Source organism: Cyprinodon variegatus, unplaced genomic scaffold, assembly GCF_000732505.1.
Source record: "Cyprinodon variegatus isolate N-32 unplaced genomic scaffold, C_variegatus-1.0 Scaffold738, whole genome shotgun sequence".
NCBI lineage: Eukaryota > Metazoa > Chordata > Actinopteri > Cyprinodontiformes > Cyprinodontidae > Cyprinodon > Cyprinodon variegatus.
In genome coordinates, this window is record NW_015151191.1 from 232,486 (window position 1) to 251,428 (window position 18,943).

Consider the following 18,943-nt stretch of genomic DNA (forward strand, 5'->3'; position numbering starts at 1 on the left):
TTGCCAGAGTGAGAAAACACAACTAAAAATCAATATAGATTAATTGAATCAGCAGACTGTTTTGTAAATCTGACAGGGCAATGTGTTTGCTGTGTTAGTATCATTAACTTTATTTCTTAAATTGCTTAACAGCTGCCTTAGGTTAGCTTTTAGTCGAAGTGAGATCAAATGTACCACTTCTTCCAATGGATTCCAATAAAGCCAATATGCATTAATCTATAGGACAATATTGATAATTTTGCTTGTTTAAAGATCATCTGTATATTTAATCTGCTTAAAATCACAGTCCTTATCTAACTAAAGAGACACAGAAAAATCTGTTTTGTAGATCTAGACAGGACTGCAAATTTTTTAGTTCACAGTATTCATCACACCTTAGAGTGTACCGGTATTAACTTTTTAGTGTTAAGGTTACTGATTGAGAAAGAGTTAGCGTTTCTCTACGGTAACCATTGGATAATGGTTTTTCCCTAGGTTTTCCTTCTTAACTGCTAATATAAACGTGAAAGATAATTAAGAATATTTAGAATAAGTAATTCTCATCATGTTTTTAAACTGATCAAAATCCCTGTTTCATGACTTTCTGAGGGTAAATGTCACCTCTTATCCTAATAAATACAATTAGGTCGCTAATGACAAGAAGGGCACAATAAGCTAATTTTAATTCTAACAAAGTTGTTAAAGTTCCTGTGCATAAAAACTAAATCAGAGGCAACTGTTTTTTGCCTCTCAAGTCTTCATATCATACAGATTCTATTATTTGGCCACAAAACATATTTGTGCATCTCTCTGAATATCAGTCTTAATGAAGTTACATTACACACTTTATTTGACTTTGGTGAGTAACAGTTCATGAAGTCCACAAACTGTAGTTAAAAGCCTTCAGCTGATCCAAAATGCTGCAGCCAGAGTTCTGATGAAAATTTAAAGAGAGATCATATCTCTCCTATGCTGGCTTCTCTTCATTGGCTTCCTGTTAAATTCAGAACAGAAAAAATGGCCTTTCACAGTCAAACGGCAGTCGAATGTCAGCCCACCTTCCCTGCAACTCCCAGCAAAATCTCAGGAGAAGGTGCTTCTCTTTAGATCTTAATGTCCACAAATCATGACAGAAAAAATATTTTAGCCCAAAGATTGATATTTAAAAAGGATTTTTAGGGGACCAGCCAAGGGCCTGTCAACGAAAAAATTTGAATGGCTACTACTGTATTAACCCTTAAATTACCAAGTTCCATCTTATATCAGAGATATGATTGTTCCTTACAGTATGTCCCTTACAGAGCACTTTGCTCTCGATCGGCAGGTTTACTACTGGTTCCTAGAATTTCTAAAAGTAAAATGGGAGACAGATCTTTTAGTTATCATGCTCTTCTCCTGTAGAAACATCCACCTGTTTTAGTCCGTGAGGCAGACATCCTGTCTACTTTTAAGGGTTGGCTTAAAACTTTCCTTTTCATAAAGCTTATACAGTAGTTACAATGATTCAGGTTATCCCGAGCTATCTCTATAGTCAAACTGCTAGAGGACATAGGGACCCTTTTTCATCATTCTGTGTCATTCTATCTCTATTATCCCATTCTGTAGTATTTGTTAGTTCAGTCTCGTACTGTATGTTATGCTCTCTTTGTTTTTTCTCACAGTAGCTTCATCTGGTCTGTTCCTCTTTGGCCCCTGACACCATCCTGGAGAGAAATATTAGCTATATTGCTGCCATCAACACCTTTGTTTATACGTATACAAATAAAATTTTGTTTTGTATATACTCTGTGTGAACAAAATGACAATAAAACTTGTATAAGTCTAAGGAGCTTGGCCTGTTTTTCAGTGTAGTCCTGTTTCTCTGACTGTGGCTAATTGTATGTGCTCTCTTCTTCTTCTGACATGGGACTTACTCGTCAGCCTGGCTGTGTGTTTCCTGGATGGGGCCGCCTGTGGAGCTGGTTGACAGTTGCCTTTTGTATCTCTGCTTCTTTCTGTATCTCTGCTTCTATCTCCTTGAACCCGAGTCGGCCTCTGCAGATGGCTCTGACTGAGGGAGTTTTTCCTCTCTGCTGTCGCTACAAGCATGCTTGGTGTAAGGAATTACCTTCGAGTCAATGAGTTGATGTATCAACTGGTTTTGCTTAGATAGAAAACTTTGAATCAATCTGACGATATGATCTAGTTGAATTGTCTCTATAAAGTGCCTTGAGATTATATGTGTTGTGAATTGGTACTATATAAATAAACTGAATTGAAACTTAATTAAATAAAATAGGATGTAAAATTAATTATTTTATCCAGTTAGGTAAAGTACCTTTTGACATGCTATCCTTCTAACCACACTGAAGGTGATTGAAGGTGTTAATTAACACATCTAACAGCTGGATGAATAGCTGTATCTAATCAGAAGTGCTAAAGCATGAGCAAAAAGTCTGCAGAAGCAGCTAGAGATTGTTTCCAGCTAAAATCACATGACCCTTCCCATCCAAGGACACCAGTGATATCTTTATTCATTAGAGGAGCTTAATTAAAAGTTTTAAATGATCTCTGCTGAGTGGTAGCAGCTACAATAAACACGTATTATTTCTTTAAGGTGCTTTCTGCAGCTCTCATAGATCAAGAAGATAAACAACTTAAAGATACTACTTAGTGCTTTTAGAAAGATTAATTATAGTTAGCTCAGTTTTTCCACCTCCATGTAGGCAAACACCTTTGATTACTTGATGCGAAGCATTTTATTTTATCTTTATTTACCAGATTATAACAAAATCTGTCATTTAAAAGACATTTATTAGCATTATGAACAGCTGCCGTGAAACATTGGAGCTGCATGTCAGAATGCTGCATAGATTTCTGAAAGTTTCGAATCGATGCGTCATTCGGGGCGGCTGACAATTACTTACATTACGTCTTGCATGTTTCTATCTCAGTCTTGGTTATATCTGGGCGATCTAATACAGGGTTAGATCAAGGCTATCTAATACAGATGTTATTGCTAAATGTGGAGTGTGTTCTACTAAGGCCATAGAATAAGCAAATAAAAGACCAGTTTTGCACACACACACCATGCAAGCTGCGGGGGGGGGTTGTTTAGGCAACTTTCGAGTTGTCCAGTTGTGAATCAACTCAGCCTAATTAAGTGGACAGGTCAACTTCGTTAAGTTTTGTGGCCCCTCGATTGGTGGTCATGAGATCATTTTCCAAAGCCTAAAAACTAAATAATTTAAAAGGAGCTCTGATAGAACCAGATAATCAGCTATAACCACTGTCAAACCGAACATGCACAAAGAAGAATATGTAAAATTTTTTAAAATGTTTATTTTGTTTGTTCAAATAAAAAAAAACCTCTGTAGCATATCTTTAAATTATTTTTTCACACATGCTTTTCCCCCATTTACCAGGCATTGCAAATGTTGACAAAAGTTATTCTGATGAGAGGACATATTATGCACATTAGCACGGTTTTAGCAGCACACCAGTCCTCACTGAGTAATTTGGTATGAGCAGGATTGTTCCGGCGATTGCTCATGTTTGAACAGAATTACTCAGGAAAGTATTCATTGCTTTCAGGATAACAACTGCAGCAGAGAGGTGGAAGACATATGAGGCTAAAGGGCAACACTTGTTAAAGGGATCAATGCACTGCTGGGCTCTGCCTTTACATAAGGATTTATTGAATTGTTCCAACTCTACCTTTTGAATCAAAACACCTAGAAAATGTCCCACTGATGTAACAGAGCAAGGCAGTGAGAGGAGTTCTTAACCAAGACATGAGCAGCAGAAATACTTTGACAAGAATAAGAAGAACAATGGTTGCTTACTCTGGACAGATCTCCAACCTCCAGGTAAAAACAAATGATGAAAACATTCCAGGTCATCCAGATGACGAGCCAGGCTGCATACTGCACACAGAGGGAGACACAGAGAGGAGTCAGACACAGAGAGGAGATCTGACAAGCTTCGGCTGGTGGAATTAAAAGGAAAACATGTTCTTGTCTTGCTTTTGGAGCGAATGAGATGGAGGAAGAGGAAAAACAAGAAGACAGAGGGAGGCTTCACTTTTGATGTTGTTAAAATGCAGACAAGGAAAAACAACAGCGAAGATTGCAACCAATCTTCTGAATCAAATCCGACAGGGAGGGAGAAAGGATTGAGAGTTTCTACCCAAAAAAAAAAAGATTTGTAGGAAAGAACTGAAAAAAGGCTAAATATATGCAGCTTTCATCGCCTGAGTCATCTCACTAAACATTGTTTGTAGGAGTAAAGAGCTGTGTCAAGATTGGGCCCCCACGTGGTAAAAAGATCCTACTATTAAACTGTGACTAAAGCATCACTCAGCCTCTTAACTCCTAAAGCGGGTGCCAGTTATGCTAAACAACAAGTTAAATTCATGATATATTGAACTGCATGAGTGTGTTTGGTGTGCGGAACTCACTCCTGTGACATATTTGGGCCTAAACTGAATGGTGCCAAACAGGCCAAGGATGACGACGATGATGTGCAGGAAGTTGGTCAGGATGGGAGCCCACTGGTAGCCCAGGAAATCAATCACCTGACGTTCCAACACACTGACCTGTAGGATGGAAACAAGAAAGGAGGATTTTAGTGGCATGAAAAAATAAATGTGATAACCCTGAGTTCACACGCAACAAAACTACATGCAGTAAATATAAGTCATATAAGTTTGTTTTTAGCTAATGTCACACTGATCTATATGATGGGGAAATAATGGGCTGGAAAAATCTAAAACTGTGAGTCAGGGAACAGAAACTGAATCCGGTCCTGATTTTAAAACAAGTGATTTCTTGCTCTTTGGCATGGCTTAGCTAACTGGAGGGAGTGTTTGGTAAACACAGGTTTTATAACCTCCTAATATCCACCTCATTTTGACTTTTGGGAAATTCTCGACTATTTTGCATACCCAAATGGGAAAGCAAATAACCGAGGAACCATAAGCCCAAATTACATGTGTGATACATTATTTGAAAGCTAACACCTTCTAGTTTCTGAATAAATACTTGAAAATTGGGTGAGTAAAACACCCAAGCTGCATCAGCTCAAACAAGACTCAAAGTTGTTTATTATTTTATTCTTGAAAATAATAGGTTTCTTTTGAACAGCAGTTATAAAGACATGCTTGCTTGTTGTGGCTGCTTTGTCATGGTACATTTTGACATGCTACTATATCTGTGTTAATTGCGCTTTGGTGCTCGCTATGTCCATAAAATGAACTAGGTGGTTGAATTTTGGGGAATCTAAGCTTTCGTTTTAAACATTTTACCAGTGTAACACTTTAAAATGTGTCGCTGGCGAACCGGTGGGTTTTTGAGAGGATAAGGTTATGCTTTAAAACCGGTAATATTCCCATTTAAGTCCTTTTGAGCAGATACCAGAGAAAACACTAGAATGACTGGTGCTTTAAAGCAATAACATGCAAAAAGTAGCTACCTCCTGGGTTTATGAAATAAACATTTTTTCATACAAAAACTTTCCAAAATTTTCCAGAATATTTTGCAAAAATGTCATAATATTTTTTATATTTATGATTTAATATAATCTGTTTAAAAACTGACAAAAAATACAGACTGCTGACTGGATGGATGGGTGGATCTCATCTACCAGGACCAAAGCTGTGATGCTTGTCTCACCTACTTCTGCAATGTGCTGACCAACTGGCTGAAGAGAAGCACTAAATTTTGTGTTTACAAAAAAGTTTAACTAAGTTGTTTGGCATTCATGGTTTGAGAAGGAGCAACACCTATCACATTTAAAGAAATAATGCAGTTTTAAAAGAGTTAGCAAGGTACGAGATGTACGTTTGTTTAACAGCTGACTGTAGACCCAGCTCATATACTCTTACACTCCCAGATCTCAATTATCAGGAGCAAAATGGTGAAAAGGCAAAATATTCTATCTAATGTGCATTTATACTTAAGTGTATATAAAAACATCTAAACTACAATAAGGAAACTGTATGGATTATAGATTTGATCAACCAAATATCATGTTCTCTTTTTTTAACAGCAGTAAGATTACTGGATGTTTTTTCTGTTTCAAAAGAAAATGATTTTACTTTTAGTAAAATTTTATTGGAAATTTTAAAACAGAGATTTTGTATTATTTTTTAATTTCTCATACTACAGAATTTCTAAACTGTTTTAGGATAGCCCTAACCCCTAACCCCTAGCTTAAAAAATCAGTATAAAAAAATTAAAGATGTAGAAGGTCATTATTTGTTGAACTGATTTTAAAAAGATCATTATTCTTTTCAAATTATTACCTCTTCACTAAATTTAGGAATGAATCTAAAAAATAAATTGAAAAATAGGGTAAATAAGACATAGGAATTGTAAATATTAGCTGTTTAACTTGATCCAGGATTTATTTAATCCTGCAAAAGGTTGATTTTGTTTCACAGTAGAACAAAAGAAATGTGAAAAATGCCACCTCACCTCTGCAGGAGACAACAGGGAGGTAAATGACACACTGTTAGTGAAAGATCTCAGCTTTAGAATAGCTACACATTAAACTGCATGTGCAGCCAACACTTTTCACTTTTGGGGCCCTCCCTATACAGATATGTATCCATAACATGGAAATTTAAAAGCAATGCAGAGTGTCTGTTACTGTGGAGTGTTTAAGCTGAAAGGAAATTTGGTATTTGTGCACTGTAGACAGTGTGTCATACTTATGCATGTTAAGCCCCTGTCACACCTTGGCAATTAAGCCAGGGTATGCCTGACGAACGAAAAATCTGACAAAAACGCTGGCCTACGTTGGATAAGTTATGGGTCAGTTTTTATTAGTTATGAGCGCGCTGAAGTAAGCTGAAACATGCTGGCACAAGTAAACATATAGCAAGTACATAGAGAAATTTCCACACGTATGCCAGCGTATGCTCATACGTGGGGCATAAGTTACAAGTAAGTTATTTGATCGTTGACATATGCTAAGTGTAAATTATTCGTAAGTTGTAGCGTCTAGCCTATCCAAAACCTATGAGTATCTCATTTATGTGTAGCTTATCGAGAACTTATCTCATACGCATATCAACGTATTTAACATGTTCCGGTTAAGAGCTGAACGTGTTTCTAAGTTAGAGCTACTGTATAATTGTTGGGATCCAGAGGTTTGCCCTCCAGAGGGCGATGTAGATCCTTCTCTGTGGGTTTCTGTGTTTCTGTTGGTATCCAGAGGCTTGCCCACCAGAGGGCGCCGTGGATCCTTTCCTGGGAGCTTCTGCTCAGCGCTCACACCTGATCCCCATCAGCTCTGTTGATTAAGCTCTCCCTACTTAAGCTGAGGGAGAGCTTCCCTCTGAGCCGGATTGTTGTCCTTTCCATGGTAGCAAGCCTGAGCCACTCTGCCTGTCTAGAACCTGTTAACCTGTAAGTCTGAAACCTGTAAACCTGTACATCTGAACCTAACCTGCTCTGTCCTCTCTGCCTCCCAGGAGGAAACCCTGTGTTTTCCAATAAATATTGGACTTTTATCCTGCCTCTGTGTCCATGAGTTCCTCATCTGGGCTAGTAAACCTGCCACATCATGACAATAATGTTGTTTAATGGAATCTTCTTGTGCTTTTTATGAAGGCTGGGTGCCACTGGGCAAATCTCTGCCCCCCTCAGGACTGACTTGTGACATTTCTTGGGCATTACGTTGCCATGTGTTATGCATAAGTTAGGTTGTTGTTGGACATAAGTTCTGGACTGGTTATGAATGCTCCATGTAGACACGAAAAATTGTAAAATTAGAAGGAAAGTNGTTATGCATAAGTTAGGTTGTTGTTGGACATAAGTTCTGGACTGGTTATGAATGCTCCATGTAGACATGAAAAATTGTAAAATTAGAAGGAAAGTTCAGTGTATCCCAGTGTTTTATAAGATTCTGGCATATGCTGGCTAAATCCTAAAGGTTTGACAGGGGCTTTAGGTAAAGTTGCATTTCACTTCTTGGGGTTTAACAGAAAATGTTATGCGTCCGCGACTGCAAAAAGTATACCAGCACCCCAGCCCCTTATGGCAACAGCAATTTGGTATGTTGCTGTGAAAAAATATAATTTACACAATATCACCCCTACATTTGTCAAATGTCGGCAGTTCTTTTATTATGAAGCTGGTTATTTATTCGGTCTAATCCTTTTACATGTCCATCAAAGTGCGTTTTCACAAGATTGTGTAAACCAGCCGGCTTGTATAGTCACGCTTTGAAAAGTCGCATATTTCTGTGTGAATGAATTGCAGAGCTATATAATCAGTAATTCAAACTATTCTGTAGGTGGGAGCCATTCAAAAGTTTTCACATGAAGTGTAACTTTTTCTCTTAAAAACATAACTCCACCCTAGACAAATAAAAAAAAAAAAAGTCAGCAAACTTTGAGGGGCGGAGCTAAGTGAAGGGATGGGTAGCCACGGTGTGGTAAGGAAGCGTCAAGAAGCTTAGCCATACTGAAGGACGGACAATGAGCAGATTGATTAAAATGACGCTAGTAGTTAAGTAACCAAAATGTGCTGTATTTTGCAGCCCATTTGACACCAGAGATTGAAGGAGGCTTTGTTAAGTCCATTAGGCCAGAGCATATTTAGTACGAGCCATTTGCCTCAAGGACTTACCCAGCAACGGCCAAAGCATTGCTGCTTAGGAAGCATAGGACAGGTCGACTTGCTATTGAGGCGTGTGTCAGTTGTATTCATACCCAAATGCAGGATCAAATATAACAAAAAGCCTGTACAACTGACTACATATAGTTTATAGTTTAAACCAATAGGAAAATATACAAAAGTGAAAAAGTGCAAAAGCCATCATTTAACCACATAGGGCAGCACAAAGTTAAACAGACCAGGAACACAACAAGATCTGCTCTACAAATCAGGTACACAAACAAGTAGTTCACTGTTTTAAATAAAAAAAATTTATGTCAGTTTGCCATGTTTTATAGTAATGTTAGTAAAAAGTAGTCATACTTTGAGCGTGTCAGTTATTCCTCTAACAACACACACACTAATTCAGCCTCTTATCGATACTATGTTGTTTAAACCAAGACACTTATTTACAAAACGTTTATTTGTTTCACATTAAATGGAACTGCATGTAAATATTTTACAAAGGAAATAGGTGTGAGGAAGCTAGTTATAGTCTACCCACTAGTACAGGTTATGTTACGTTGGACACACATACTTCAGAAGAAGGTGAATAGGTGATTTCTTGAGTAAGAGCATTTTTCCACCTGCTTTATCTTTCAAAAGAAAAACTAAAATAATTATCTTTCCAAATGTTAAAGGGTCTGTTCACTGTTCAGCCAGAGTAATAATTCTTAAACTTTGCAAATTGCTCCAACATACCGTTTAGATGTTTTAAAAATCGAATGAAGTTCAATTTATCTCTAAGATAAAAATAAAAAAAGGAAATATTTAGCGTACACATCTGTCTGTTGAATTCCTATCTTTGCTGTGTTTCATATATCCAATTATTGAGATCTTTGTGCAATGCTGTATAACAAAAAACAAATAATTTTGATACCATAACAAGGTTTTCTATAAACTATAGCATCTGATGTTACATACAGTTATGATATACGAAGCATCACATCTACAGTATTTCTAAGATCAATATTGAACATAGAATTCAAAGATATGTAGTAAAGGTCATACAATGCTAAAAGCAACAACTTTCTGCTTTTAAAGGTTATTTTTTTTAGCCAGCTTCTAAAATCAATCAAGAATAAACTATGGTTGATTTAGAATAATCCAGAAAAAAATCTAAAATTGTGCACTCAAATTTTGATTTAAAAAAATCATGATGTAGCTACAATTACTAGAATTAGGAAAGATAATAAAAAAAATATTCAAAAGTCAAAATTATCATTGCTTTATCTTCATAACCGGATGTGAATTACCAAATTAAGCCTAAACCATGACAACCTTTGAATATTTACACTTTATTAGGCATCTTAACTGTGAACATATGTTCACTTTCACATTTTAACCCCATGTTATATGTTTAGCCTAAAAGGCAACTCCAGTTTCTCTATTTAATGTAAGTTTGCTCAAAAGGCTATGTGCAGCTTTAATTCAAACTCGATCCAAATGACTGTGCACAGTTAAAAATGAACAATCTTAAAGGGGGTTTTAATCAGAATATAGCTTGAATCCCAAAGGTTTATTGTAATGAAGTAAATTGTAATCAGTTATACATACACTGCTCTTGAGTGTTCATTGTGGAGTGTGCACAGTGTTTGCATGTGAATGTGTGTGTTTAGGGTTATTATCCTTCAGTCACTGGTGCCTCATGCTGAGATGGTTAATGAAGTCGGCACCGCGCTGCTAAAATTATGAACTCAGAGAGACAGGGAGAGGGCGTAAGTGAGGTGGAGAGACAAGAAAGACACCAACAAAAGTATACAGTACAAACTTGAACTATAAAAAAAAAGATAATGTTATTTTGAGTTATCTCTCTTCTGGTGCCGCAATAATGAATGCATGACCAGAGAGCCCTAATGTGGGACCATATGGTGACACCACAGCTGAATGGCAAACATGGACACACACTTAATGCCTTAAAAAAAGGATACAACACGGCAATCAGACATCAGTTTTAATTATGAGGCAGTTCATGTGAAAATTAAAAGAGGAAGAAGGATGAATTAGTGTGTTTGGTGAGGTGACATATGTGCATCCACCCATGTGTGCGTTCGTTTTTCCATGTCAAGGGAGGTATGTTGTGCTTGCACTTGACAGCACCTGCTGTTCCTGGACACACTGGGCCCAGCTGGCACCATGGAGTATATGACTGTGTGGGGGTGTGTGTGTGAGGGCAAAAAAGACAGAGAAGAAGAATGAGAGACATTGTGGCCCTTTGTGTTGCTGCCATTATGCGGAGCCTCTTTATCTCCATTTCTTTGTGTCTTTTCTTTATTATATTATGTGGAAGTGTGTCCTACTACTGACAATTATAAACTGCAGCAACTGTGCACTCCTCTTGCAGGCGTGAACACACACAGAAACAGAGGCCATTAGAAAAGTCAAAGGCCTCCCAGCCCATTACATAGGGGGCCTAGGACCCCCCTCCCCTCCCATCACCGATAATTAAGTCTTTGCTCCTTTTGGAGATGCTCCTTACCAGCTTTGCCCCAATATAACGCTTACATGAATAGTATCATGAATACAGAAAGTAAAGAAGATGTTAACATGATTGATCAGTCCTGATAAAACTAAATGTTTCCTGTTACTGACTGTTCTAACAGGGCTTAATATAAGGACATATAGAAGTAATACACCGACCATCTGTCCCTTTGCTTCACACTCATCTTTTCACGTGAAATTCTCATTACACGCCTCAGCTGCAAAAACAACCACCATCAGCTGCCTCGGTTTGTCGTTCTTTGTTATCCGGTCTCTCAGTTCTCCTGGCAGATGAAAAACAAAGCAGGCTCAGAGGCCCCCCTTCAGCTGGTACCCTCTGCAGCTTTCAAACGATGTTAGAACCTTTGAATAAAGTGTTAAATTGCCTTGGTTTGACAAAAACATTACATCTAGGAAGGGGAACAATATAGTGAGATGTTTCCTTGCAGGAGATACATTAGCAGATACAGGTTTTGTGCATCACATGATAATTGTGAGGCATAAAGCTGGAACTTTAAGCTACCTGACATAATCCTGTGGGATTGCGATGCCCTTGAAAACTTAGATAGACGTTTTCAGCACTTTTCTCTTGGAAAGGGGCACTCACCTTCAGATTCTTTATCCAACAACCCACCAGTGGACATAGATATGTTCATGCCTTTGGGAGGTTAGATGGTATATCTTTGTTTAGTTTGTGTATGGCTGAGAGAGCAGAGAAGTTGTTATGCTGCCTTCAGTCAATCTGCCAACACGAAACCTTCAGGGACCATGGCTGCTTCTTCCTCCTACTGTTTTGTTGGCTTAAAGTTACAGTTGTATACTTTGTAGCATCAAATTCTCCAAAATATGAGTTGTGAGGTTCATCCCTTTACAGAGTTCTCAACTTTTCTATGTTTTGCAAGTTATATCAGCTACTTGTTATAATTTTTTTTTTTCGGCAATAAGATCTAATCCTTAAAAAGTCCCTAACTCAAAAAAGTCTGGATTTAGGTAATAACACTTGTATTTCAGTACTGCGTGCGCTGCCTATCAGTGGCAGTTTTGGCAAATGGTTTCCACACAGATGACAGTCACCAACTAATATAAACTTGACTCTTAAAAAAATAAGAGTTAATAATTATAATAATTAAATAAAGTAAAGTTAATAAATATTTTCTCTGGTAGGGTTGTCAAAAATAATAATAGTCTGAAAAGTGTAGATACCTAGACACTATGACTGGATTCAAAATCCTTTTGTCATGGTAATAAAACTACACTGTTAAGATTAACTTGAATAACCTCAGAAAAACTTGCTGTCTGACGTGTTTTTTCTATATTTTTACTATTGTTCTTTTTTTTGGTCATTTTGTTGGTATGTAAAATGATACTGAGTATTGAATATTTTTGCGGGTATTTATATTGAGTTTGTCTGCTGGAAACAAGAACGGGCCCTGACATATCAGTGGGAAGGTTTTTCTTTGAAATAATAAAAATCACCCTACCAAAATGTTACCAGATTAAGCTAACCACAAATCTCTGTGCATGTAAGGTTTGAAAGAGTTTGAAAATGACATCAGAGGAAGCAGAGAGAGATGTCCTGATTGAGCAGGACATGGCCCATTAAAGGGCCTTTCATACAGGACATAGTTTGCGCTGCGCTTGCTAGCTAAATAGTGGGTCATTTTTTGTATTGTCAGCAAGAGAACAGTAACTGAGGCGTACATGAAGCCAGCGGCGGAGCTAGATGGGGGGCCAAGAGGGGCCAAGCCCCCCCATAACCTAACAATTTTTCCCCCCAAAAAAACCAAACAAAGGAAAAAATCAAAAAAATTAAAATTTTCAAAAAATAACAAATAACTGAAAAAAAAAAACCCGGGGGTAAATAAGCCCAACAAAAAAACAACAATAAAAAAGAAAAAAAAAAAAATCAAGCCCCTTTCAAAAACAAAATTTTAGCCAAAAGAGATAAAGAGAAAAGAAAAAATAACGGCAATCCACAAAGCAACCAGGAGTCAAAACAGAAATAAAAAAAAAAAGTAATAAAAAAAAAACAAATAAAAAAATCAAGTAAAGAAGAGAACAGGAAAAAAAAAAATCAATGCAAAAGAGAAAACGAAAAAAGAAAAGAAAGAAAAAAAAGACAAAAGAAAACAGCCCCACAACACAAACCAAAAAAAAAAGAATCTAATAAACTATACATTCCAGTCCGAAAAGAAAAGAGTAAACCGAACCTGAGGGTCCGGAGACGATCCCCCCCAACCCACACCCCACACTACATAGGGCATGGCCACCACAACAAAAAAAAAATGGCCAGGCCACGCAGCGGAGCGAAGAAAGCAAAGCGGTGCGCTGCGCTGGCCTGTCCTCAACGCAACACAGCGCCATTGCACACCACAGAAAACAAAACAATAAAGAGCACAGCACAGCACAGGCCACACCACATCCAAAAGAAAACACACCGCACAAAAAAAAAAAGACGAAAAAAAACTCTCCACAACACCGCCAAAAAGAGAGCACAAAAATATGTGTTAAATTGATTTGAAGCAAAAAGTCAAAAGTGAAAATAAACTTAAAACCACTTACAATATATTCTGTATGTGCTGACTTGATTTTCTAACCTATAACTCCTAACTTATGAACAAAAGGTAATACAAAACTAATGAAACATCCTCAGCTATCCAGAGATGGAATGGTCTGTATCTATATAGTGCTTTTTTAGGTCAAAAGACTCAGAAGAACTTAAAACTACATTCAGTCATTCATTCACACATTGAGCTACATTGTAGCCACAACTGCCTGGGGCACACTGACAAAAGTGAGGCTTATGTGTAACGTTTAAGATAAGAGAAGTTTGAGGATGACATGGAAGTGGATCCATTCTACATAGTTTTAAGTTAAACAGTGAGAACTTCTGTTTGTATTTATAAACGTCTCTCACATATTAATCTATACATAACTTTACAGAAACAATAAAAACAAACTAAGTTTACCTTACCATATGCCTTTTAAAAAGATGTTTAAAAAACACATCAAGAAAAATTGCAGTTATCTTATGCTAAGGGATCAGAACCCCTACAGAAATGTAAGGTATTTTCTCTGCAACGTCTGCACAGATTACATGAAAGTAGTTTGTCTTCTACATACAGTTCGACTATCTAAATCTCCAATCTCAGAACTTCTGGGCAATAACCACTTCATGTAAAAATCCAAAAACCAATCATCTAAGTTCCCCTACATTAGTAGCAATCTTATTTCTGTTTAGTGTTTTGGTCCAACAACTCTACTACTTTGAATTGTGATTCTAAAAATACAAACAAGAAAAAAAATGCTGCCAGAGGTTTTCAGGTGATATTTAGAAAACACTTTCTTCCCTCTGGCCCACAAATAGACCATGTGTAGCTGCTGGCAAAGGGAACGATGCTCAAACAGTTTCTGAATAGATTAGCATCTCATGAAAGGGGCCAGCGGATGCAGGAGGAAAGCACCTCCAGTGCATTTGGGAAAGATTTTGCTCTGTTTGATTATGAATGATAGAATTAGATGAAAGAGTTATTATTGCTCTAGACAGTAAGTGTCTCTGTGTGACCATTATGAGAAGCTGCAGAGAGATTAAAGTATATTTTATCCTAAGCAGAAAAAAAGGAAATAAGGCAGGATAAGAAAGAGACTAAGAGCTCTGATGAGACCATATGAGGAGATCAGGAGGTGATTAAGATGCAGCCGTCGTTGAGGAGGATGATGACACAGAATCGGTGAGTGAATGAAATGAATTGTCACATTCTGTCACATGTCTCTCAGTACCTGTCCCTCCTTTTCTGACGTTCATCTTGTTCATTTCCTCCCATCCTCTTTCTGTATAATATCATTAACCCCCCACTCCCCTTAGTCTGCTCTCCTACATATTTAATATGCATTCATCTGTTACCAGATCTGTTGTGTCATAAAACAGTAAATTACCTCATCTGCCTCCTCCCATTTTCCCTCCATTATCGCACAGACTCACCCCTCCTTCCACAAACTCCATTTCAAATATTCCATATTTCCATCTCTTGTCTTTTGTCTTATGCCCTCTCTCCAACCTGCTTAAAACTTGAAGTGCTTTGCAAATGTTTTCATGAAACTTAGATAATTGTTTGCATTTCTTATTTTTCATTTTTCTATTTTACAGCACTGCCACACCAAACCTTTGGAATGCTTTACACTGTGCCTAAGACCAGTTTCTGGATTAGATTACACTAGTGTGAACTAATAGCGCACCCTGAAACCCAACAGAGAACTGCCAGTTTCAAAACAGAGAATCCAAAACCTGTGGTGATCTGCTTGCAGTGTAAATTCATGCCCACCGTAGTGTACTAAAAGACCAAAGAGAGAATGTAACATAAATTAAACGTGCAATTTGGAGACTAAAGAGTTTAAAAATGTCTCCTGGGTCTATGTAAAACAATGAACACCTAACTAGCAAAAGGAACTCAAACAATGCTAAAAATGTGTGTTGCTTCATTGTTTTTGTTGTAAATGGCAATGCAGAAGGGGACGGATGATCTAGATTTGTTCTTAAACAATCCTTCAGACAAATGTTTCGTGCTGTTTTTCCCTCTTGATTAGAACAACATTGACCCCAAAAGAAGTCCTTGCAGCATGATGTTGTTTGGTCTGGTCTAAAAAAAATTCTCTGTGAAAGGAAACTAGGCCAACTAAGCTGTGAATTTTCATACTTTTAGAGATTAATGAACCAGACCGGCAGTATGATCATTATTTGGACATTTTGTGACAGATCAAACCAGAGTAGCATTCATGTGTAGGAGAACAATGCATGATTAAAGCAGGTTTGGGTAACACAATAATATGCCATGCATTGAAAATCTCTCAAAGCACTGTTAATTAACTGTAAAAGGTAAGAATATAGAACGACAGAAATCATATCAAGAGATAGACATCTGCCTATTCTGATATGTTTGGAGAAGGTGATATTAATTAGAGTAGCCCTGGAGGAGCTGCAAACAGCCACAGCTGAAGTTGGAGAATATGTTAACAGGGCAGCTGCTTTTGCACCTCGCTACTCTGACAAGGGGGAGACCAGTGTTTCTGAACCACATAGGGGATAAACCAAAAGATGTGGAAGATTTATTCAGTTTTAATCTTAAAAGACTTTATTTTTAACGAGCAAGAATGCATGGCTGGCTTAAAACTAACACTGCAAATCTCTACAAACCCACAATCTAATTTTTGAAACATGGGGAAAGCAGAATCATGTTGCGATGCTTTTTTTTTTAAGGTAGGAACAGAGAAGCTGTTCAGTCTATGGCTACATACACACTGCAGGCCTTGATGCTCAATTGCATTTTTTTTATGAAATCAGATTCTTTTACGTGGACGTCCACATTTGCTAATATATGTGACTAGTATGTGATCGACTGTGTGAAGTGCTTTCAAACAACTTAAGTGTCCCACATGTGCAGTAGAGGACACAATTACGTCACAAGTGAGCGTTCTCTGTGTTTATGGAAGTAAACATGGTTGAGTATTAATGACGTTCAGGTCAGATGAATACGACCTGGCCATTCAGACACGGGTAACATTTAAAAAGATCAAATTCATTTCAGATTCAGGACCACATATTCCAGTGACCTGGGTCGCATTGGAAAAAAAAAATATCTGCGTTGTTCAGACTATCATGCAAAAATTTAATACAAGTCGCATGTGGGCAAAAAAATCGGATTTGGGTCACTCTAGGATGCTGTGTGAAAGCAGCCTATAAGAAGCTGAATACAGGACCATTTCCTGTTAAAGATCTGTCAGATACTACAATACACTCGACAAGTTAATCTCTTACCTAATGATAACCCTAACTATAAAGCCCGAACTACAATGGAACAGTTTTGATAAAAGCTGTTTCACTTGATATATTTGACAAGTTAAAGTCCAGACCTAAACTCAACCCCAAGTTATGTTCTTCTCTTCACTGATCTGATGGAGCTTAAACTTTTTTTTTGCATTAAATAAGTCTCAAGTTGTGCTAACCAGCTAATGATGTACTCTAAAGGTTCTGAATTTGAAATTGCTGCAACAACATTATTTCATTTGTTTATTATCTTTTCACACACAAAAAAAAAGTTTTAGGGGCAGCTCATGATAAAGGCTTATTATGCCCAACTCTAACATTTAAAAAATGTAGGGAAGGAGGGAATGTGCAGAGGTAAGGGCTGGGGGTGCTCTATGGTGTGATTGAGAGATGGATTGTCAGCAGTAATGGCACTAGCAGCGACAGCAACACAAAAATGCATAGCAATCAAAGTGATAATAGTTTAAGATGATACTGGTGGAAAGAGAGAGGGGGTTCTATGAAGGAGGCCACGGGTCCTGTTTGAGCCGTCTGACTCTAAAGATGTCTAAGGCCACAAATGCAGCTGAGGTATCCTGTCATAGAACAGGGACATTTTCTGAGTGATAAATTGGTCTTAATGTATTAGATAATAGTTTCCAGATTGTGTTTTGAAATATTGAGTTCTTCTTTAAAACCCCTTATCCATTTTAATCAACAAACAGACTTTTATCTATGTTGATTTTTCAGATAAAAACAATAATTATAGTGAAATGTACATTTTGCAGTTGTAAGTGACATATTTAATAATATGAAAAGGTGTGAATATTTTTTCCAGGCCCTGTATTATGTACGTTCTCTTCTTGCTTCCTTCATGCCTCATCCTACTCACGTTCATTCCCTCGGCTCTTTGGCTGAGGGTTCTTGCCTGGTTGTGTGACCTTTGAAAATTGCTGATCAAATTCTCCTCCTCAACCCATTACAGGACGGCAGAAAGAGGGAGAGAGGGGCATGGGGTGAAGGAACGAAGGAGGCAGAGATCAGTTTGAATGGATGAGATAGCCGGAAAGAAGAGGCTGGCAAAAGTGGTGGAAGAGAAGAGGTGATATAGATAGTAGAGCAAAAAACAGGCAGAAGCTCGAAAATGTCCAAAATGGGTTTTATGAATCATACAGGAAAAATCACGACTATCCACATATCCACAAAAAAGAAATGTATAGAAGTGAATATATATTCTTCTTCCTTCTTTGTGCTTCACACTAAACCAGTATTTATTTCTGTCTTTGTTATCATTAACTTTTATTCTACTAATAAAGTTTATTGTTAACTTAATTAAGTCCGCCAGCACGCACATTACCCCACTGTGTGCAGGAAAAGCAATCCCCTATTGATCCTTTTCACACAGGGATCAATTCATCTCCATTGGAGGCTATTAGGGAGCATTTGTGGCTACTTAGGCTACTCCAAGAGAAAACAACAAAGAGTCTTTGGAAGACGGGATGAGCAAAGCAGGAAAAACTAGATGAAGAGAAAAAAAATGAAAGGAGGGAGAGAGCATGAGATAGAGTACACAGCAGTGAAGTAATAGAGCGAAGCAAAATAAGAGCGTTGATGGAAAAGCACAATGACTATCATAGGTGAAAATCTCTCCATTAAATACCCAATTTCCCCCATTCAGGCCCACTCACTGTCATCAGAACTGTTCAATCATATCTGTAATAGCCATAATTTCCAAAGTGGACTGCACAAAACTCCAACTAAAATTCTCACTCAAATTAACTTTACAGGAAAACCACCTTCAGACTAAGAAACCCATATCTGTCCTGTCTAAAGGCAAAATACCCAGAATAGAAAACCTCACAAAGCTGAAGAACTGCAGGCAGCTACTGACAGAACTCCAAGGTACGATGATTATTATTTTATTTTTTCTGAGCACACACAAAAACCAATCTGTAATCACGTCAAAAGCTAGAAGATCCCCAGCATTACTGAAGTTCAACTCGGAATAAACTTTCCCTAAAAAATACAATTTACGTTTTTT

General features: G+C 37.5%; 1 protein-coding gene across 1 annotated transcript in view; it reads right to left on the minus strand.

The window, feature by feature from the left end:
• Positions 1–18,943, minus strand: part of nkain2 (Na+/K+ transporting ATPase interacting 2) — a 124,127-nt gene that overhangs the window by 58,494 nt on the left and 46,690 nt on the right. The window contains exons 3-4 of the mRNA XM_015395386.1: positions 4,418–4,555; positions 3,804–3,884 (exon numbers count right to left, since the gene is read on the minus strand). Of these exons, the coding sequence (XP_015250872.1) occupies positions 3,804–3,884; positions 4,418–4,555 (219 nt within the window). The remainder of the gene's footprint in view (positions 1–3,803; positions 3,885–4,417; positions 4,556–18,943) is intronic.